Source organism: Platalea leucorodia (assembly GCF_965183815.1).
Source record: "Platalea leucorodia genome assembly, chromosome: 1".
Taxonomy (NCBI): domain Eukaryota; kingdom Metazoa; phylum Chordata; class Aves; order Pelecaniformes; family Threskiornithidae; genus Platalea; species Platalea leucorodia.
This window is the reverse complement of record NC_138823.1, coordinates 43680121-43704265: the sequence shown is the minus strand read 5'-3', so window position 1 is coordinate 43704265 and position 24145 is coordinate 43680121. Positions and strand designations below refer to the sequence as shown.

General features: G+C 40.2%; 1 protein-coding gene across 6 annotated transcripts in view; it reads right to left on the bottom strand.

Annotated features, from left to right (window-relative positions):
• Window positions 1–23850, bottom strand: part of LOC309592890 (acyl-protein thioesterase 1) — a 47973-nt gene extending 24123 nt beyond the window's left edge. The window contains exons 1-10 of one of the 6 annotated variants that reach the window (XM_082316854.1): window positions 23743–23850; window positions 23159–23190; window positions 20008–20073; window positions 18373–18420; window positions 17472–17542; window positions 16781–16854; window positions 15927–16028; window positions 15143–15319; window positions 13599–13700; window positions 9734–11997 (exon numbers count right to left, since the gene is read on the bottom strand). In XM_082316854.1, coding sequence (XP_082172980.1) covers window positions 13647–13700; window positions 15143–15319; window positions 15927–16028; window positions 16781–16854; window positions 17472–17542; window positions 18373–18420; window positions 20008–20073; window positions 23159–23190; window positions 23743–23811 — 693 coding nt within the window. In that variant the 5' untranslated portion in view covers window positions 23812–23850 and the 3' untranslated portion in view covers window positions 9734–11997; window positions 13599–13646. Of the gene's footprint in view, window positions 1–9733; window positions 11998–12933; window positions 13701–15142; window positions 15320–15926; window positions 16029–16780; window positions 16855–17471; window positions 17543–18372; window positions 18421–20007; window positions 20074–23158; window positions 23191–23259; window positions 23280–23742 lie in introns of those variants that run through there. The other 5 variants (XM_082316853.1, XM_082316852.1, XM_082316855.1 and 2 more) reach the window with 5 other exon arrangements.
• Between the last annotated feature and the right edge of the window lie 295 nt (window positions 23851–24145).

Sequence of the window (24145 nt, the reverse complement as noted above, 5' to 3'; positions counted from 1 at the left end):
TCTGACAGCAAAGAAGCCTCTAAACCCAAACATTTCACTATTTCCCATCTTACACAAACGCAATTCATTTATAAAATTAAAGCTTTACTATTTTGCCATCATAGCAAAAAGTCTTATTTAACTTTTATTCATGATATACAAAACTTCTCCAGTTTTAACCATAGAATTTTAGCAGCAATGATGCAAGACTGGGAAATGTCATGCTGTTTTCAGGTGCTAAATTGAGTTAGCATAGTAAACCATTTCCTTCTCTGAACAGCCATAAGTGTCGTTTCTTCTCTGCAAACATAGATCCAAGTAAAGCAAGTTAATTGTCTTTACTGCTACAAAACAAACATCAAATTCAAGAAAATTTTCTTAGCGGAAACAAAATGAATGACAAAAGTCAATGTGCCATTTTCAAAAATATAATCTGATAACACTTACCTCCAAACCAATTACGTTATTAGCAAACTGTACATAGTATGTGATTTCAAAATAAACACAGGTTATTGCAGTCTACAATTTCAGCACAACAATGATACTGTAATGCAAAGTAGTACTCCCTTCACCTCATCTTAGAAATAGTCTAGTCAAAATTTCTTTGCCTCTGTAAAATCCCTTTCCAACTATACATGTCAAAACAACTTTATTATTCCCAGTCTAAATGTCTTCCAAAACGAGTAACTTGATAAATAGGAGGTTAACAAACCATGCAACGAGTAAAAAAACCCACGTACTCTACACAGATGTTACCTACATTTCACGCTGTTTTCTGTACCAAATTACTAAAATTTCTAATGCTCTAATGTTTTGTAAGCCTTCACATGTCTCTAATCAATTGTACTAAGTGGACCAAGAATTAGATGCTTTAAAATTAAATTCAAATTGAGTTTAAACTCACAGCAACTTCACAGTTTGTCATAACCACTATTCTTAGCATAAAGTCTAATTCCCTCTTTTCCTCAAAACCAGAGTGGAAGTTGCACAGTAAAACTTGTAATTCCTGTTTTTCTAATGTAAGACTTCTCTGTTTAAAAAAACTCAACAATCAAGAACATTTTTGTAAATCTTCTTTTAAAGGCATTTCTATAATTTTGTAGAAAATGAAAGGCAATGCCCCATTCCACTAGCCTGGCTGGCTTCCAGTTTATCTTGTTACTTGAAATAACAGAAGTCGGCTTCACGCAGATTTAGTAGAGTACTCCTCTCAGCTTGTCTCAGTTGATCAGATCATAACACCAGAATGATGATCTATATTCATATTCTAAAGCTATGCTTCAGGCGATAGAAAATGGAGCGCGTTTCTGAAGACAGCAGAGCTACAGAGCTATCCAGTTATAATTCTGTTCTACTTAAGGGAGCAAACATTCAATAACATGCACAATTTTACATTTTCATCTCTAAACTTACTCAACTGTTGATTTTTTTTAAACCATGGGTGCAACCTTATTTTTCATACCTATTCATTACAGCAGCATAATGAAAGAAAAGTGTAGTTACATACAACAAAAGCTATAAGGAAGGCACTACACACATTTTAATCCAATCACAGTTATTCCGAAGGAGGAGTAATATCTATTTCAAACATGCAATCAATATCTCAAGTAACAGCTTAAATATGTATCTCACAGTGTATTAAATACAACATTGCATTATTATTTTGTCCTTCAAAACAAAAGAACTGCATATATCATTTCACTAAAATAGTTATGAAATCTGCAGAGCTACAATTAAACCCTTAGTCAAGGCAAATTACCAAGAGTCTGACTCAGGAAGGGTGTCTGCACGGCCTGCCTTTTCAACTCATCAAAAGAAATGCAAGCAGCACGTTGCCACAAGCCACAGAGTCACCTTTTGTATGAGAGATGAAGTATGTCTTGCCATCTGAGTCCTGACAACTTCAGAGAAAAAAGATATCAAGGCTTTTTTTTTTTTCTTTTATTGATGGGTTTCATCAAATCATTCTCATTCAAAGACATACAGCAAATACCTGTTCTTGAGTGAAAATGGAGAAAGGAATACAAAAGGTTGTCAGGAGCATCATTACCCAGCAGGTACTTATGTAAGAATGCATTTCTCAATTCAGCTTTATCTTTGTGAGACAATGAAGTACCTCTTCATAGAAATGATCTTAATAATTTCGCTAAAGTTAGCATTTTAACTGCAGGGCAGGATTAGGTAGGAAATCACATTGTGTAATTAAAGAAGAAATACCTTATAAATGACAAAGACTAATAAGAACAACACAGAGACATCTCCTGGGTTAAATACTGCTGTACTTCCTCTCCTATCATACAGCTAAGGGTTTTTATCACAGTACATACATGTGCTTTGGATAAACTGTCAGATCCCCACTATCATCCACAGAGGCAGCTCAAGCCCTCAGCCTCAGAAGGTTTTTGAGACAGCGTCAAACTAACAACAGAGCCACTTGTGTGCGGTAACGAGCTGGCACAAACGGGCTCTGTTCCAACGAAGTACAAAAGCACAACTGCTTCTGGCGCTGCCTGCGCTCTCACTCCTGGGACAGGGGTGAAGATGAGGACCCAGCTGCTGGCTCCAGCCAGGCACAGCCTGGCCCACCTGTGCGCGCTGCGTTTGGCCACGTTGGGCCCACGCTGACCCCAGCAAAGACACTGCACCGCTCCCTAGAGCTTTGAAAGTTAATTAACTTACATGCGCTAGAGTGTGAATACATGTCCCCAGCTGCTGCTAGGAACTACATCCAAACTCCTAAGCCTCCCAGATCACAGAGAAGTACACTGTGGTCACCAGTAACATCTCTGGCACTGCTGCAGCGATGCTCCCCCAGCATCAACAGTCGTCCCCATATTACCTAGGAGTCACCATTTTCTTTCTATTGTTAGAAGTTCTTCCAAATAAAATTGAATTAACTGTATTTTATCATTCTCATTGCCACGATATTGAAATATTTCACCATCGTTATGTTTTCATCTTTTCCACACCTCATAGGAAAGAACCACTTATCCAATTTTAGAGCCGGGAAAGTGAGACTGAATTCTTTTGTGCTGAAAAAGCATGAGGAATAGAAATAAAAAGAAAGAGGAAGGGGACAAAAAAGAAAAAAACGATTAAGTGAATAAACATTGGTTGTAAAAAACTTTTTCCACTAGATGAGGCTCCTGTTTCCACACTGTATCATTAGAGGATTCAAATGTATCAGACCTAAACCATACAGTACTATGGAACATCAAGGATTTTGAAACACAACAAAGTATGGCCTGTGTCTACTTACGATGAATTTGTTTGGATTCTGAACCAAACAACTTTTGCTGGTTTAATGCAATCAGAGTATTCTATAGATATGCAAATCTTATTAAAGTGTGTTATTTATAATTTCCATTATCTTAAACAGAAAAAAAAAAAAAAATCATCGCTGCATCCATTAAGACTTCTATAAACTGAAATTCCATACAGCTCAGTTTTGAACTATCAATAATATTGAGCATTTAATGCACTATTATAACATATAGAAAAAAATTAATTTTATGTACTAAAACAATAGTTTGTACAAAGAGCAGCAATCACAAATATACTGTGCTATTTCATATGTAATCATAATCAGGTATTTGACTGTTGCTGCACACTCTGATTTTACTTCTTTTGATGTTTTGTAGGGATAGTATAGACGTTATATGTTACCTAAGTAAGTTCTACCTCAAGGACATGCATCAGAATAACACGTGAACTAAGCTAACTGAGTTCTACCCAACTAAATTCTATTTCCATTCTGAGGCAGAATTACCTGAATTACTAAACGCGGTAAAAGTTATATTCATACTTTGTTTCAGGTTTAAAAACAACAAAAAAAACAACCAAACGAACAAAAAAAACCGGGTCACATCCCCCATCTGCTCCAGAAGTTTGCCCACACAACCCCGGCCACCCTGCCGAAGCAGGATTAGGGTTCCTCGATCACACTTTTCGCTTGCACACCCCCCGTGTGTGCACGCTGGAAAGCAAAACCAGCCCCTCCAAAGGAGACCACCCCTGGGGCGCCCTCCTCCAGCTGACCGGGCTTCCCGAATCACTTCACGCACAACTCCCGAGCGAGCCCAATATCGCGATCGTAATGAACGGGGAGCGGAGGGAGACGCCGCTGGGAGCCAGGGCCGGGGCCCGGGCAGGGACCTCCCTCCCCTCGGGGCGACGCCGCGCCGGAGCGGGGCGGGGGGGAGGCTCCGCTCCCTGCCGGCCGGGGGCAAGCCGCCGGCGAGGCGGGCCGGCTGACAGGGCGAGGGCCCCCGCAGCGGGCGGGCCGCGCCGGCCGGCGGCTCCACGTCCTTCGGTGGCGAGGCGGCGCGGGGGAGGGGGGGCCGCCGAAGCAGGCGCCAAGGCCGCCAGGCAGCGGGGAGAGAACCGGAGGCGAGCGAAGGGCGCCCGGCCGGGCCGCGGGAAGGGGGGGGGGGGAGGCCGGGCCCACTGGAAGGAGGGAGCGCGGGGCCGGCACCGAGCCGCCTCCCGTCCCGTCCCGTCCCGTCCCGCCCCCGCTCACCGCGTTCTTCTTCTGCACCATCTTGTCCATCTTCTTGGCGATGCGGATGATCTCGTCCTCCGTGGTCATGGCTGCGGCGGCCCGAGCGGGGCCCGGCGCGGTGCGTGGGAGCTGAAGCCCGCGGAGCAGAACCCCCCCTTCCCCTCACCTCCCCTCGGGGCGCGGGAAGCGGCCGGGGCCGCCGCCGAGCTCTGCGGGCCGGGCAGGAGCGCAGCCAGGCCGCGGCGCAGCGCCCCGACCCAGCAGCCAGAGCGGCGGCGCCAGGCAGCGCGCGTCGAGCGCCGGCCGCAGGAGCCAGGCAGCGCTGCCGCAGGCCGAGACCAGGGGCGGGCGGGGGCGGGGCCGCAGGGGCGAGTCTCGGTCCCCCGTCGCCCGCCAAAAAGCCCCAAGCTCAACAGAAGTACAGTTAAATGCTCTGACCTCTTACAGTGCATGGTTTCATTCCATGTGCATCGTTGCAGTTCAGGTTTCATTCCGTTTAGTCTGGCTGCAGTAACCTAATACCTGTAACAATCAGCTCGGGTTAAGTAAGACGCTGAGCAAGCGCTGCCAGCCGGTCCCAGCGTGCTGTCCGGCGCGTACAGCCGCAACACGCTGCAAAACGTGCCACCGGTAACCGGCTTCCTACGCTCAAGCTTTTCTTCAGCTGTCAGGAGGCGAGGAATTACAGCAGACACTTGTTTTTCTTCGCTTCAAGTGGATGGAAAGTCCCCTCTTCCCTCTAATGGAAAAGGGTTTTCTTAAACTCTGTCCCTAGAGAGTCACTTTTGTATAAAACGGAGTGAGGATTTCAAATTGCAATTCGGGATTTACAAGTTCAGAGTCATGACAGGAGAGTCGGAGATAAACTTTTGCAACCCCCCCCGCCCATTGCAGGGGGCTGGACTAGATGACCTCTAAAGGTCCCTTCCATCCCAAAGCATTCTATGATTCCATGGACTTCTGCGTTGGCCAAGTATCACACTGTAATGTGCTACAGTGCTTCGAAGTCTCAAGACTAGTCTAAATCTTGTATATGTTCCAGTGGGACATACCACATTTATAAAGTTCGAGAAATTTATATTATGTACCATCAGTGAAATTCTGTTCATCAGTTGAGTTATATGCCTTGTTACTGTGATTTGTTTTTGAAAAGAAGAGGATCATTGAATCATTTTTGCTGTAAAATTAAAGTGTTTACTTCAAGAAAAGAGTAAGCGTATCTGAAGGTTACGGAAAGATTTCATGAAGATAATCCCCTCCTAAGATGCAGGAGGGTGCTTACACATCCTTCTGGAATCTATTATTAGTAAGCAGTCGAATGCTGTGGATGCCCAAGTTGTAAACTGAGGACTGCAAAATACATAGATTTTGGACAAGAGGCGAGATAGGCCTTTTCCTTGAAAGGACACTCAAGGAAGCGACGACAGCAAGAACTGCCACTGCACTTATGCGTCAGGTACTTTACAGCAAGACTGTCTTGTGTTTTGAAGCCGTACAGAGACGGGTGGTTCTCGGGCACTTCTACATCGTGCTCAATGCACACAACGGTCGCAGCATCTGCCAGCTGAAAGGCCTGTGCGTACACAGACATATTAAAAGCAGTTAAAATTATTTGGGAGCTAGATAGGATCTTCCCACAGGTTAGATCTGGACTGTGAACTGGACAAGCATACAGAAACTTTGTCTGCAGCTTATTTGTTCATTCTGCCCAAGGGGAAAAAAAAAAAAAAAAAAAAAAAAACACCAAACCAACCAAACACAACAAAGGAACGATTCCTTAAGGAAAAGAATACCTTGTCTTTCAGTGACAGATTTTGGGGAGAAATAAAAAAATAGCAGTGCTCACCACAACATTTATGGGATTGTACCAGTTCAGGTTTCATTCCATTTTGTCTAGCTGCAGTAACCTAATACCTGTAATAATCAACTCAGGTTAAATAAGATGCTAACCTCAAATGAAATTTATCATTTTTCCCCACAACCACATCAATGATAAAAGCAGTACACGGTATGTCAGCAGCTGAGAGCTATTGCTACACTATATGGTAAACAAGCTTGTACGTGTTCTACAGTAGGTGCAAGTCAGGTCAGGGATAACGCTATCAGAAAGCTAGAAATCTCAAATCAGTCCCTAGGGTTAGTTTGAACATATTTAACTTCCGAAATGAAGTCTTCCAGTATTAATTTCTTTAAAAAACACAATTCAACACCTTCTTCATTAGAAATGCATGGAAAGAGTTAAAAAATGCAGATGAAATCTATTAACATCCAAAATGTATCAGGTAAAGAAATTATAATTGTAAATTAAATGCTATATAGCACTTTCAAAAGGCCTGCTGCAGGACAGTAAGGGGAACGTGGGTCATGCTTGTTTAACATCTAAACTAATAAAAGTAGCATCAGAGAAATATTTCAGTAGGGAAATCAAAGACTAACCAGTTGCTAATGCATATCCTTTTTTGCAAATGGATGCATTAAAAGAAAACAAAATACAGCTCACATTATTTGTACTGCATGCTACAATATCAGAATGATACTCAATTAACTGAACCAGTACTAACCAGATTCTTTCTATTAGCTGCTCTATCATCCTCGGGACAGCAATTCTTTGGTGCGAAGAAATACACAGCACTCTCCACAGTTGTTCTCTTTTAGCTGGTTCTAAACCAAGCAGCTCTGTACAGCATCCATGTCTTCTATAACATGCCATTGTAAGTCCAAAGAACAGTAGGAGAGGGAAAACACCAAACAAAAGTTAAACTATGCAACCTCTTCCTTTCTGTTCAGCTTCTTTCTCCTAAATAAACCCATTGGAAAGCAGAAATAACACACTATTTGTTGCACTGTGTTTACCTGTTACAGCATATTCCCACCGTTCTTTTGCAACATTTTCTAAACGGTACCATACACCTGCTGCTGCTGCTGCAAAGAACCAGCATCTAACTCGCCAGAGCCTGTGCTTTGCTGGACCATGGGACCTTCCACATTACTAAGACTTAGTAGGCAGAGATGACTCTCCTAAGCCAATGCACATATAAAATGTTGTAGGTTTTTACTAACTAGTCTCCTTTGTTATCAGACACGGGGCGGGGGCAGGAAACAGTAGCACACACAAAATTTGTAGTGAAGGACCTCTGAACTCCTATCAAGGCACTTAAAATATTCCATTTTCAGGACTAACGTTCTGTATGGAAAAAGCTCCTCTAATCAAGTGCTAACACAACTATGCAAAATATAAAATTCACAGCATTCCAAAAGGTTTTGTGTAGGCATGTGTTATACCCTCAGTGTAACAATGACTTAGGTCTACCAAAACACAATTTCAGTTGGTTTGAATCAGCCAACTGATCCCCGACCTCTGCAGGGGAAGAGGAGACGGGTCCGACCATAAATACATGAGGGGAGCTGTAGCAAACGGAAGTTCTGACCCCTCTTAATGGCAAGATTTTCCTCAAAAATTTGTGAAACAGTAATGCATCTTGATTAGTTGTTTCTATTGTTCTTCAACAGATAGGGTTTTTTTAATTTCCTCAGACTAGCTCTAGATTATAATGGTATGGCCTGAAGTTACACCAAGTATCATTTTCAAATACAGGCGTTTGCAGTATGTTGTTAAGTTCATTTTCAAAAGGTCTTCACTTTTTTTTTCCACTTAGGAGCAGTAACTGGAAGAAGCTGAACATGAAAAATAAAAAATATTTAAGAAAAAAAAAAATTAAGGTGATTATTAGACTGTCACTTAGATAAGACATGTTCTCTATTCTGGGGCAACCTCTACTTATTTTTTTGTACATAGACTGAAAAACCCTTTAAAGATTCCCCCAAAATAATGTAAAATACTACGACATAGCTACCAAATGATTTCAAGTAGAAGCTACTGTAAAGAGTTTGCTTGTATTCACAACAGAGAACATTCAAACTCCAACTTTTAGACTCCATCTGCTCCATCTGTTAACGCAGACAAGTAGCCTTTTAAAAAAAGAACGCTGAACGACCCCTGAGGGAAGTCTACTTTCTCCACATGGAGAAGCTAAACCTCCTACTTAGATGCCTGAAGCAAGGTTCACTACACCTCAGCAAACTGGCTAGAAGTTATACAAGTTTTGCAGAGAAAAAGGAGGCAATGGGTTGCTCTTTTCTAGTAATTGGAACCAAGAGAAAACCATTAGCTACCGATTCACTTTGTGGATGTCCATTAAATTATACAAGTACTTTGTTTAAATCCACTTTAATCAGCTACATCAAAAGCACTTGTTTCACTCAAAGAGAATTAATAAACCTGTTATCCCAAAGGCAAACGGTGGTAACATGAGAGTGGCAAGCAATGAAAACAAAAAGGAAAAAAGGAAAAAATAATTTACAGCTATTATTCTTCAAAGAATCCCATTTCCAAGTTAATGAACAGACATTCTGAAAACTACTTGAGAGTCTCCTTCTTCGCTTACACCAGTGGTCTCATACTGTATTTGATAAAGTTTAGTACAATAGTACACTGTAATTTTTTACTATGCTAATTCTAGGCAACGTTTCTCCTCATAGTTATCTCCTCAGGGGTGCCAGAGCTGAAAGTAAATAGAAACTGCAGATGACTCAAGAAGTTTTTCATAAAATATAAACCGACAAATTACTCTGTATAGTATTGCATCTTTATTGTTACTATCTACTCTTATACCCTTACGGTGCCACAATATATTCACACGCATTTCCACACATTCATGAACTTCCTAACTGTACTCCACACTGACTTTTAGACATCACAGTCTATGGAGACAAGCAGCCTTTTAGTTGCTTTAAACTGCCTGAGGGGGAAGGTCTACCTCTACTACATGTACACCCCATTCCCTCTCAAGTCTCTTCAGCATCTCTTCCCAGGTAATCTCAGGTTTTCTCTAGAGTGCCCCACACGATGTATACCACTGATCAGCCTCAAGTATTACCTAAAGACCACACGTAACCCCTGACCTGAAAACTGCTTCTTTAACAAATATGTTAAGTGGTATGTATGCTATGCCTAATATAACTTCAAAGGCTCCCCGACACCACAAAACACCCAGAGAAAGGTGCAGCAAGACACAGTGAGAAGACTTGGGCTCTTTAGTGTCCTAGAATAAGGCTACTAGAAAACATTTTCATTTCCTCTACCTTTCAAAATTACTGCAAATTCCAAGAAAACAAGTTAAAATAAAATTAACCCAGAATATGAAAAAAAAAAAAAAAATCAAATTGTGCTCAGCATTTTCTCAACACGGTAGCAAAACATAAATTGGTGATTTTTTTTTTTTCTTTTCAGTAACTACAAATCATCATTCTTTTGCATTATAGCATCATGCATACATTACCATGCAATACATTTGCAAGAAGCCTCTAAAGTGCCTGTTTCACAGGACATGAAAGCTCCACTTCTTTCAGGTAAGTATGGAAAAAGTCTAACGTTCCCAAACACTTTTTGAAATTTATTTCACAATGATAAAAATGGAAAGATTTTACATTTTCCCTACTACAGACATAATTTCCAAAGTTAAGATTTATCATCGTAAATAAAATGAGCAAACTAAGTAGATTATATCTTAGATGTTTATATTAAATATAAATGGCTTATACTTCATAACACAAAGTGTTCAGTATTTCTGTATAAAATTTAAGATACACAGGCCTTGTACATATGGCTTCATTAACATCTTATACAGTTTGTTCTCAGTCACATCCATCAACACAAATAGCACCTCTACATAAAAGATGCATTCTAATGATTTCAATGAAGTGCAGTATACTCCATTAGAGAGAACATGTTTTAATTAACAGTTCTTATACCGGTTACAGTGTACAGTACTTTTACCAATCTACTGTGTTGTACTTATACAAGATAGGAGGGACACCAAACCATACAGCCCTCACCACAGTACAGACCCCAGTACAGGTTTACTTCAACAACGGCTGGAAGATTTGGCTTGTAATACAAAACTCAACATGCTTGTTAAAAAGTGGGCAACATATTCCAACAAGAAGTCAGACTTCTGACTGCACAAAACTGCAGTCAAATTTAAGTACCATTTTGAAATTAAAAATGCATTAGGGAGTTAGATACCTATTGAAACAAACTGATCTGCAAGGTATTTTCGTATCGATGCTTTCATAGGTTTGACAGACATCATCCCCTTTTGGAGAAAGTCTAACATTATAAAAAATAAACTTCATTATTGGTCAGTTGAGTACTGAGCTATCATTCAGCCTAAAAATACATGCAATTATGACAGCAATCCCAGCATCAAATCACTTCAGGTAATGAAGAAGTTCAGCTACAAGATCATACACACAGCTTTCCAACTAGCTGGGAAGTTACAAAAGACAGGAGCTTGAGATACACACTGTAATATGGGAGGAGACAGGATAGGCTTCAAATACGTCCTTGCAGTTTCCTCTAGCTTCTGGACTCTTTAACAACCCCCAACTACAACATGCTCAGATACCCCTGCAAAAAAAACAACTTGAGGGGAAGAATTCTGCCTAGAATACAGAAATTCAGAGTAAGTCACAACATTTACTTACATTTACTTTGGTAACACAGCTCTTTGTAGATAAAGCAAGCAGCAAAACAACAGTATGAAGAAAATCTTGTTACGATAGCTCAATATTTGAACAAAGTTAGTACATAAAGCATTTCTAGAAAAACATCTGAAAGCATTATGGAGACGACAGATGAAGGTGACTTGGATTAAAATTCTTAAGTACTAGAAACTGACCACAAGCTGTGAACACAGTTCACCAAACTGAAGAAAGTGTTATGAAGCTAATATAGAATAAAGCTAGGACTGATCTCATTTTAACATCTTGGAAATATTTTTTTAAACTCATTCTAACAGAAGAAAGAATATGTGAAATGAGCACACAGTCAATTAGAAGCTGAACAAGACAGCTGAACAGCATTATCAAACAATTTACAAACAGAACAAGAAAATAATAAAGGAAAAATTAGAAGCTTGTGCAGAAGTTTGGAAACATGCCAATATTCAGGGATTTATTTAGAAAACAGGGGAATGAGGATAAATCTAAAAACTAGGAGAAATAACATATAGTTTGCTTACCAACTTTGCAATTCAGCAGAACTGCAAAATTAGCTAATGCAATCTGGGAATGACTCCAAACTAGGACATATTGTTTTCTTAGTAGAACTTTGGCACAACTGCAGTAAGAATATTATGGTTTCTTCTGTGAACTAAATTAACTGAAAGACAAATTGGCAGATCTATGGAACAGAGTGACTGAGGGAAAAGACTAATTAAACTTCAAAGTTAATAGACATGCCCTCCCAACCACACAGATGGAATATCTAGAAGTGTTTCAATACCATTTAGAAAAAAACTCCTTTTCAATTTTACGTATTAAGAGAAGTTTAACAACCCAGAGAAACTGGATTAGAAAAGAAAAAGGGCTTCCTAAAAATGAAGTGCAATACATACCAAAAAAAGGATTGAAAACTGAGAACCCACACTAGGTGAACAAGTCAGATTTCAGCCGTGCTAAAGAAGGGAGATAAAGGTCCCATTTATGCATTTGTCCCAATTCCCCATTTATGCATTTGTACTGGCAGATGCGGCAGACATAAATCCATATACACTAAGAGGACCACTTGATTAAGCTGGGAGAAGAGACAGTATCTTAAATGCAGCTATGAAGCACAGTGCTGACACGACAGATGCATCCAAGATAGGAACATTGTTTGCTTGCAAACATCATATAGTATAGAACATTGTTATGCAGCATATAATGTAGTAGAAACTGTAGTGTATTTTTCAAACAATCCTAGAGCGGTGACAGCCTCTGAACTCTACAGAAGAACAGCTGTTTCCAGAAGTAAATTATGGCTCTTAACTGCAAAAAGCTCTTGAGCGTGCATCGAGTAACCCACTGCGTTCTAGAATTTTAAGCTTCTGGAAGAAGTGACATTCTGTATCTTGTAGAATTTTTTTTTTTTCCCCCGTAGCAGGTCTTCATATTCCTAGGCTATACTGATCTAGGGAAATGTAGAGTGATATATTTGAAAATTTCTTTGTTCGTTTTTAGAAAAAAAATCAAGTCTCAACATGCAGTAAAAGAAAGTATTAGATGGCATCAATTTAAAGTTTAAGTAAGTTATATCCCAATTGCACTTATATTTCTATTATAAAAAAGAATTCAAATTTGTCAATGTCTGTGTTACAGATGAGACTTCAACAATACACAAAACTACACAGCTGCGTTGTTTTCAGTTAGTTACTCCAAAGCAGACAGAAAAACCAAAATTATATGCTGGAATTCCTCATGTGAAGCATATCAACATTTCTACACAAATGAAAGCTACAAAGACTAAAGCACAAGACGAACATTCACTATGAAAGCAGGAATTTTTAAATGAAAATCAAATTAATCCTATGCACTTCTTCAGAATTCTGTTCCAAGTCAGGATTTGATGTGAGTTTATAGTAATAAAAAAAAAAAAAAAAAAAAGACAACAAGCAACAAATGACAGTCTAACAAGGAATGAGTCCCTTTAGAATTTCCACAATGTCTACCTACATGAAAACAGTTAAAAATTGAGGTTGTTTAAATATAAGAAATACCTTCACTGACTTCTGCCCATTCTAGAACAACCCTCCTTACGTGGAGTAGCAATTAACATTTAATATTTAAAGCTTTGTCCTTGGTAACATTTATTCTACCATCATATGCCCACTACATTACATGTTGTGTGCTTTATGCATCCATTACATAAAGGAAATGTTTTAATATGTTTTCAATGAGTATTAAGAGCAAATCATGTCTCAAGTAGAACTAAACTGGTCACATTTATGTTGCTCGCTTAAATTTAGTTTTTAATTACATGTACAAATAGTTTAAAATTCTGCAATCAAAAAAAATTAGACATCTTAAAACAGTATGCTTAGGTTACATCTTGTCATTGTTACCTAGCTGCTTCATTCATGTAGTCCCACCAGTGGATGATTAATACTAAAAAGATGATCGGTTCTTGTACATGTGTATTATTTAATCCTCATCTTAAGTATAAATTTGCAACACAGTAGTAACACTGCAGGTATAGAAGTAATGCTTCCTATCAGGCATATGAAAAGATTAACACTACCACAGTCGATGCTGGTGTACTTATATAGAAGGCTTCTCACATATCATTTCAGTCTACAGGAGGTAGGTGTTTGTCTATGAACTGTTTTACATCCATCATCTCCTGTTTAAAGATAAAAGTATGTATTAGTTGAAGTTCCCTACTAATATATATTCAGCTACACTAAATCACGTTTCAACATTTCAGTTATAATGAGCAGCTGGGCTACAAATATTGAGTAATTAGTTCCTTGATAAAATCATACCACTTTGCACACAAGTCAAGGCTGACAACTCTTCAAGGCACTACACACTCAGAAGACGCTAAAATACAAGACAAAGCAAAGACTACTTTTTCTCTCCCTATGAAGTTGAGCTGGCAAGCTACATATTAATCATCAAGTGACCTGAAGAGCACCAGGCTGAGCATGGCTAGGATTTGAATGTAGCTAAGGCCATAGCTTTGTGTATACTTTAAACTGGTCCAAGTTTTCACACAAGCAGTGTGAAAATTCAGCAGCTCCGCCTTCTAACCATTCAGTTTCACGTTCATGACGCTTCCTCCCTTAAGGAAAAGCAATACAGCAAACTAGACTGGGAAACCAATCCATGTGAGGAATAATTTAATTTTAAATTTTTTTTTTTAATTAAGTCAATGTTGTAAGAAAGAGCACATATATTAATATAATTGTGTGACGACTCAATGCTATTACTGCCTAAATGCAATACAATTGTGTACATGTCCCAAAGAGGTTGTCCAAGCGTACAGGTCCCACAAGATGCAGCAATCCAAATTAACAAAGTTACTACTGCTGACAAATGGCAGACTTGTTCCTTGCCTCCTCTTCTGTTTCTTGCTCCTACAATTTACTTTGTGTGAGTTCTGATGCTTCAACTCACTACAGCTGCAAAAACTGAAGCCAGCAGCTTTTGCCATTTTAGCAAGTTCAAATGGTTCAAAGACATTTCTGATCAGCTCCAGAGCTGGTGCAAGAAGGAAGAGAGGGCCACAAGGTCATGAGCAGAGGGAACTAGTCCACCCCTTTCTGGCAGCAGCAAGCCATTACATCAGCTCAGCTGCCTGCTGAGCCAGAAACATAAATATAGGTCCTGAGGCTGCCTCTTCCATAGCATCAACCCTTCCTCTCCATTCCTTTGATGTCTCCATCCATAGAACTAACAAGATTCTTCTCTCCAAAATACCAAGTTGTATTTATGCTGTGAGCATCTGCCTTCCAATTCAGTGATTTTTTTTTTTTCTTTTTGGTAAGCAAATAATAAAAATTAGGGGCAGAGGGGAAGAGTATTTTATAGCCCAACTAGCTTAGTCCCAAAAATACAATCTTATGAAGAAGTTCCCACTAGTCATACAAACTTTTGCCTTGGATGCTTTTTCAGCCAGGCATTCAGTTACTCACTAAAATAAGTCAGTAGCAACAAGCACTTATTAAAAACCAAAACAAATAAACAAAACAAAAAAAAACCTGCCCACCCAATACATATTTGTTTTGAGAGGGAAAAAAATTAACCATACCCAGCTAAAACACTGTATATTAAGAAAATTACCTCAATACATGAGCTATGCATCATGCCAGAGTAAGTCCTGAAGGTTACATTGGCTGGATTTATCATACTCTTTAGCTTCTCAACAGTGAGAGAACCGAACATTAAAGGAACCAACGGATCACAATCCCCATGGCACTGAAGAACAGCGATCTCCTTGTTGACACCACTGATAGGGCCCTGTGAGGGGTGGAATTAGAGGGGAGAAGAGAAGAAAGAGACGGTGAGTGGAGGTAAGGCTAACATCTTTGAGATAAAATAACCCCATGGCACTATGCCCTGTGGCATGACAAATAAGTTGAATTCTGAAGGAAAAAAACCACAATGCATAGTCTGCAAGTTCCTTATGAAGTAAGCTCTGTGCCTGACAACACATTAAGTTCAAAAACCTGCAAATAAAATTTTGGCACTAATTTTAGAACAGAAGAACATATTTCTGGCCAAGTAAAAAAACGTGATGCTTTGTTTAAATACCTAGTCTCTAATAAGATAGTGCCTTGCAGGTGGAACAAACAGCAAATAGAAAATTCCTCTTCAGGGAAAACTTGCTGTGTCCTTTAAGCTTCCCAGGAATGTAATTTTAAGCAGAGATAGCTGCTGAGTATTTCCTCATTTTCCCTACTTGCCAAACTCCAGAATTCCAGGGCCTGATTTTAAAAATTTCTGAGTTATCAAACAACTGTCAATATTCAGTAATAACAATGGCCACTAATTCATGCACAAGATACAATCTCCAGATATACTCATTCCCCAAGTGCAAATTAGCTTAGGAAAGAAACATAAGTACCTGAGGAAAAGAAGCCCGTAGAGGAAGCCAACAGCTGAGGGCTACAACACCTGCTAATTTTTGCTGTGTGGTAAGAGCTGTATACAGTGATAAAGCACCTCCCTAAGATAAAGAGATAGAAATATTAGAATGGTGATGGTAATGTTCCTTTTAATGCTTGTTTCAAGATCTCCGGTTTCTCCTTCACAGGTACTTTTTCTATTCCAATCTATTCTTCCTTAGAACCAACACTAAAACCAGTATTCCTGTACAACATTTATTTTGCTTTTTCCTTTCTTCCAAGTCCATGTAATCAATTCAGAAGTAAAACAGCAAATTTACTGTAGCAAACAGCTGGGGGGAAAAAAAAACAAAACCCAAAACATGAAATAAAGCACTATCACTCATGATAGCATTATCACTACTTTAATATTTTCATTTACTTGCATGTAGACTGGGGAGTTGGTGTATGGACCAATTAATCTATCAATCTACCTACCACAGATGTCTTACAAGTATGAGGGGAAGAATTTCCCAAATAAATCCAGACCATCAAGTATCCACCAAATTCAATTAAATTAAAAATACTAGCAAGATTTTCAAGCAAAGCGACGTAAGTCACATGCATAAAGACTTTAAACAGACTATTACTTTTAGTACCTTTTCTCCATGTGCATGTTGATTTTCCAGTGAATAGTAATTATTTGCATAAAACCAAAAAACTTCATTTGTTAAGGCAAAGGAAAATTGACACTTTACAATTTTAGAAGCATCTAACATCAGCTCTTTTAAATTCCGTTGTCTGGATTTCCCGTGTTAGGAAAGCTAGGTTACTTCTCTAGAAAAAGACACAGTTCTTTCCAACCATACCTTACCTGAGAAAAGCCTCCCAGAATAATTCTATGAGAAGGAATTCCATTTTTTACTTCTTGATCTATCAGTGCTTTAACTGCAACATAAATAAAGGCCAGTAGTTAAAAAACACGCCATTGTCTAGAAGAGGAATGATGTCAACAGAAAGCTAATGAAAGGAAAATCTAGTATGCTATCAAAAAGTATCAAAAGATCTAGAGCATAATCAGAAATTCCAGTGCCACTGTACCATTTCCAAGGAGAAAAACATACAAGTAAGTCTCACAAAAGCCCCACTGCCAGGAAGATGGTATCTTCTTCTAACTATCCAGTATCACAGCTGAATGCTCATACAGCTCTAACCTGCTGTGCTACCAAAAAGCTCTTAAAAAAAAAATAAAGTACACTGGTTCCCATGTACATTTCGTATTTGAGAGTATGAAGTGTTTGTACTGGTGAATTACTCTACCTACTCATGAAGTTTAAAAAAACAAAAACAGAAAACAAACTCTGCACTTAGCTAAACTTTGATTATATATATATATATAATCAATATATATATATATTCTATATATATATATATATTCAATATATATATATATATATTGCTTTCCCTAACAATTTTGTCTTTAGAAAATCTGTTTCAGACTGATAATTCATTTTTAAGAATACACGGAAGTACTTTTAAGCCATAAAAAGTATTCCTAAGCATACCATTCTCCGCTGCCTGCTTGATCCCAACTTCATCTTCCTGTGAATCTGGAGAAAGTCCAATGATATCAAACCTTACAAAAATATCAACAAGAGAATTACTCATTAGAGCATCCATTCCACTTCCTGAAAACACAGATAATAAAATTGGGATATTTTCCAGATAAAAATGTTAGCTGTCATGTTACTCAGTAGCAACTACCCATAGCTTACAAGAAATAGTGGGCAATCTGTGAATGCGGCTAAAAGGCTAGATCTAGTCAACAGAGTTGTTCTGAGTTTTGCTATCTTCTGTAAGTTACTGCAGATTAAGCAGCTCAGTTTTGATATTTGCTCCAAAAATATCAGCAGGAATTTCAATTTATCAGTTGCATGTATAAAATTAAAATATTGTTTGAAGAAATACAGCAAAAACAAACACAAGTCACTTGAGAGAAAAAAAAAGCATGAGGAGGACTGGTTTAAGACCATTGAAATCTATCATGTTTTTCTTGCTTTCTATTCCGAATGGATGTTTCAAAGAATAGTTTCTAGATATTCTACTGACCCACCAAATATTACTCACTAGTAGCAATAATGTTTCCACTGCAAGACTCTACTACTACTGACTATGAATTCACACACAATACAGACGACAGACTACACTTGTAAAATAAAGTGGGTTTTTTATTGTAAGACATAGAGATTAGTCCTGAGGAACAACCATTACCATAGATACACAAGGAATTAGAGCATACTCATGAGAGCCCTTTCATAGGAACAGAACTAAAGCAAAAAGCTTTTTATACTTACATCTGATTAAAACTAGCCATTCAGGTTGTTCATGATTTTTAATTAAGAACAATGAGTTCAAACCCCTAGATATCTTTTGATTAGAATCATCTGCAATTGAACAAACACTTACCATGATGGCATAGCCATGTTCATGTTCAAAGAAACTGGCATAACTGGCCTAGAAATGAGAATGAACAACACTGACATAAGATACGTACTGAAATTTAATAACGCAGATGCAGTTATGTCATGAAATTACATATCCCTAATTCTGTCTTACTTTTAAACCATAATTAACATTAGCTACTTTGTAGCATCTCTTCAAGAAATCTGTCTTGAAACTTCCCAGCCCAAACACATTTAATATTCACAGCTGAATTACCACGATTTGTGGAGAGCAAGCAAAACACTAATGGACTGCTTTATATAAATATGTGCGTGTGTTCATATACAGCATATACATATGAGATACAGATATAGCGAAATATACGTCACACACCCATGTACCTCATTTAGTTATTTCTAGGTAACAGTTAATTATCACAGCTCCATACACATGCTGAGTGGATGAAGGCACCTTACACAGCAGCATCAGCAAACCTAAGGAAGCGGCCAAATGCAGCATAGCGGCGGATAGGAGCCTGGCCACACATGCTTCTCTCAACAGCAGAATCTGCTTAAGCAGTGCCTGCCTTCATTGCAGGACTCATTCCCACCCTTATGCTGCTGCATGGCATCTTTTCAGACATACCAAGACAACTTCAATGGACCATGCCATGGATCAAATCTGGCTATAGTTTTAATCTGCTGAAATTGAGGAACTTAAGTTCTGCGGGGAAAGACCGAAAAGAGACAAAGGGCAAGCAAAAAGAACAGCAGATATTGCTAAGCTCTTTTTGAATGGCTCAGCAAAGCGTGGCCATGTGGTAAAATAAATACATAAATCACAGCCCAGTAATCACTAATACACCAAACAAAACATTGCTTACTTATCTCCCTATCATCCCTGCTCCACATCTCCCAAGACTGCTGGAGCAAAAGACAATCTGAATTTCGTGTTAAAATAAATTACGATTATGCTTAATTAGTTTTTCTGTCATTAAGTAAATACTAGATAGATCTTAATGCTTTATTTACTGACTCCTGACGCTGCTCAGAAGTATTTCACTTCTCAAATTGCACCAAGACAGCTCAAATCACATTATTTGCTGAAAATATGAATATCCTGTGAATCTTTGAAACTTGCTGTAGGTAATAGGGAAATTTAATCTACTATACATGCACCTGAGTTTAAGAAGTACATGTACCTACTACAGAGTATATTTAATGGTCAGTAAAATACAAAAAATTACTCCTTGTTAAGACTAGCTTTTAACAAATGACTGTTGGGGGGGGCAGGAAGCAACAAACAACTCAATCCAGTGAAAATATAGTCAAAACAATCTAACTTTGCACATAAAACTTTCCAAATATGTTTTCAGTCTGAATTAGTAACCAAAGCAAAATATATTAATAAAAATGCAGTTTTGCCATAAAGTAAATCATACCACTGTATGATTAGTAACATATTAAATGTGTTATTTAAAATATAACATATAATTAAAAATAACAAAATATTTATAGCACCAACATCATTTTAGAGTGGTTTTTTATACAAAAACGAAATGCAGAGGCATCCAAATCCCATTTGACTTCATCATCTGTGCAAGCGTCTTAATAAGTAACTCCACAGAAAAATGCAAACCAAGAAAAGTTACAAACTTACGCGTGTGGGCAAATGTATTTTACATGGGGGCTTTTGATACCTGCAAGTGCTTCTGACCATCCATGCCTGTTAACAAAAAATATATTAGATGGCATTTATGTTTTGGCTTAGCTCTTATTTCTATGTCGGTGCAACAGCACAGAGCAAGTGTGGAATACGCTGAATTAGATCAATATAAACACATTTCTAGCAAATTTTTACATCAACTGCAGCATGCTATGAATATAGTACTAAACTTAAAAGGTTTGTTCTGCCTCTGAATATTTGTTTCATATATACAGCCAGGGACACTTTATCTAATTTGACTATCATAGCTGCGGCACAGCTGCGAAGATACCACTTTGGCTCTAGGCAAAGCCGGCTCCGTATCAGGCTGGGTTTATTAACTTAGGTGCTACAACATATGAACACAGGTACCCTGCTTCCAGGCAGCTCTAGCCCAGAGGCTGCTCTGCTGCTCCTGTAGAGTTAAGGCAGCTTCTTTCACAGCCAACTTTGCTTTTTCTGAACCAAATTACTTGATGTGGAAGAGTAGCGAACTGACATCTAAGCTAACTCCACGTGGAGCCAACCTAATCAATCAGACCTATTAACTCTGGCTCAGCTCGAATGCTCTCAGATTCAGGCAGTCCTGAACAACACTCCAGATTGTAGGCAGTTTTTTAATCTCAAGCACATGCTGTACGAGTGCACAGAACAACGTGAGATCTGCACAGCAGGTGAGTTATCAAGCTTCCTCCAAACCAGAAAACTGGAAATCATAATTTAAATAAACAGCACCAAAAGACTGACTCCAGGGCTCGTCTAGACATGAACCAAGCTGGACCCAAACCTGAACCTGTGCAGAACCACTGCCTGTGCCTGTGCCTGCACTTTGCTTTCCAGATAGTACCTATATTTCCCGATTTTTCTCATTATTCGGTATTCCTAACTCATCCACTAAACTAGATACTGGAAAGTTGATTCTAAGCAGAAAACACCTGTAACAAATTCATCAGTGACACAGCTGAACTAATCACACCAACAGCAGACAAGCCATGAAAGCATGTTTGGTTCAGTTTTAATTTTAATACCATCCCGAAAAGTTAAAATATGCTCCCTAAAGTTAAAGACATTTCAAACACACAGACAGCACAGACATTTGAAACGCTGGCTGTGTATCTCAGCTTACTTCCTACCAATACTTTTATATCACCCACAATTTGTTAATGGTATATATTACTTGCATAATATTTGCAGTACCACAGAAAGCCAAATAAGAATCTAAAGGAGAAATACGGCTGAGATAAACTCATTAGGTAAGAATTTGGGGACTTTTTTGTAGCCAACTATAAAGATTAATTTGACAAATTTGGAAAGCAACATTCTATACACATTTACGCAGACTCTTTAGAACAATCCTGTATGTTGTACCTTTTGTTCAGATTTTGACAAGTATGTACCAATCACTAAGTGCCACTTATATAGGTGCTAAGAGAGAAAAAGAACATAACCTTTGTTAGACACTTCTCAGAGTCAGAAAAATATAGCTGGTAAACTGAAGTGAGCAATTTAAAAATTAACGTGAGGTAGAACAGGTCGGTTTAAACTGTGGGAAATTATAAAATTGTTAATCAGTTCTCTTCAGACAATTCTTTTTTGGGTCACTGCTATGGCTTTTTTGGAAAAAAGAATGGCAGTATGTCAAAGGCAGTTTTAGCTAATCTGATCTGCAGTGGACTAGAGGAACGAATACAGCTATATCACCATATTTCCACAGAGGTGTTAGGACTTGTTAATGCATACATTCCAGTACGCTCAGTGCATCTGCAAGCTTGAGACTGGGTGTTAGCTTTGTCACCCAAATGGCAATAAGACATTTGTATAAGGAACACAATTTATGTTAAAGAGCAAATCTCTGTGTTTTCTTCCCCTTGCCAAAACCAACATCAAGCCGATTTGCAAGGACTCGAATTCCAAAGACTCAAAAGATTCTGCAATCACTTGCTGAACATTTGGTGCCAAGCTGCAGGAAGCACTGCTGCCTCAGCTGCGTCCTGCCAGCAGAAAGGAAGAGGGATAATGCAAACAAGGTGGTGTGTCAGCACTACAAACGAGAGCAAACATCTCCACTTGTAGAATACTGCCAAGTGCATGGACTTGACTCTTTTTAAGTGTCCAGGTTACGCAAGTCTCAATTTTGACAGCTGACTTTTTTTTTTAGTTCTTCAGAAAAAGTTTGTGTCTTAAACATTGCAAGTTTCAACCTAGAGGCAACATTCAAGTTCCAGGTAACAAAAGTGGAGTTCTTAAAAAACTACTATGTAATCTTGCCCATAAGGGAGCACACTAGACAAAGCATGCATGCTACTTATTTTCAGGATCTAAGTGCCAATTCCTTTAAAGTCTTCTACCAAAAAAAGGTTTCAACACACACCTAACTTGTTAATTCAATGGCTTTAATGAATGTATGCTTGTATCTCTGCACACACAAGCTTCAAATGGAAACATTACACCACACCTAGAATGCCTCCCAGAAATTCCCTACTCTTTCTATTTCTTTCAAACAGCTTGTTTGGGTTTTTGTTTTGGGTTTGTTTTTTTTTTTTTTTTTGGGGGGGGGGGGTTTTTTTTTTTTTTTTTTTAGTCTGAAGACCGTATTTCAGATAGAGAAATCTGTGGACGTTAGGTGACTACTTAGGAGTTTGCTTAGATAAATCAAGTAAGCCTGGATTTTAACGTTAAGTGTGACATACTGAAGAAAAAATGATAGCCTAACTGCACCTGCTAGCAAACCAGCAATCCACAAGTCCGGAAAAAAGAGAACTCCAAGTTTAGACAAGCACAGGAATAACCAGGAACCCACTGTCAGGAAAATGAAAGATCTGAAACCCAGACTTCTTTTTCCACCAAGTTTGACCCAAGAACAAGAGAGGGATCACATTCAGACCAAATTAGGTAAGTGATTGAAAAGAGAGAACAAACAGTGTTAGAGGATGTATACTGGGAAATTTTAAATAAATAGTGGTCATCTGTTTCATCTGTTGTTAGCCACTGCACTCAATTAAGGGCAAAACAGGAAGCTTAAGTAACTTTAAACTGCTCACGGCTTTAAAACATGCAGCCCTATATTTGAAACTATATTAAGTATGGAATAGATCGGAATACACACCCGGTATCTCCCAATCCATGAAGAAAAATGACCTAAAGGGAAAAAAACCACAACATAGCGGTGTAAGATCACTGAGCCGTAAGCGCACCTCACCCACGTACTACAGACGCCCACGCGAGACCGCACACAGCTCGGAGCGCCACACGACTTTCTCGGAAGAAAACTCGGCCCGGTTCACTTCCCATCCCAGCGCTCCCCTCCCCGGCCTCCCCGCCGCCATCGGCGGGCGCACCCCGCCCTCGGCCGGCTCACGGCGCCGCGGGGCCCCGCCGACAGCGGTGACCTTCCCCCGCCCGCCGCTGACTCCAGCCGCGAAGGGAGCGGCACCCCGGTCCCGGTCCCGAGCCCGGCTCTGGCAGGGAAGTAACGGGAGAGACCTGTCAACCTGCCCGGGCCGGCCCGCCGTACCCCCTCACAGCGGGCGGGCGCCCGCTCTCGGCCGGGCCCGGCCTGACCGCGGCGTCGCCCCCAGGCCGCTGCGGCCGCCCCCCGCCCGGGGCTGAGGCCGCAGCGGAGAACAAAGCGGGGCGGGGGACCCCTGACCGCCGGCGCCTCCCCGCCGCTCGCCCCCCGCCCGCACTCACGGCAGCCGTCGCCTTCCTGGCGGCCGGGACGATAGCGGGGAGCGGCGCCGACATGTTGTTGCCGCACATACACCGTGCTGCGAGGCGGCCAGCGGGACACCGGCCAGGAGCGGGGAGGCGGGACGGGCGCCGGGCCAGGAGGGCGGGGGAAGGCGGGCGGCGGGGTGGGAGGGGCGCGGCCGGGGGCGCTGCGGCAGCCGGCGGCGGGGGCCCCCCGCCCCGCCCCGCCCCGCGGCCCGCCGCCGGGCAGCCTCCCCCGGCCCCGATTGGCTGCCGCCGGGGCGGCGGGACAGGTGGGCGCGGGGGCGCGCGGCGGAGGGCAGCCGTTGCCGCCCCGGGGCGGCGGCCTCTGAGGTAAAAGATTAACGTGGCCTCCGCGGAGCCGCGGCGGCGACCCTTGATT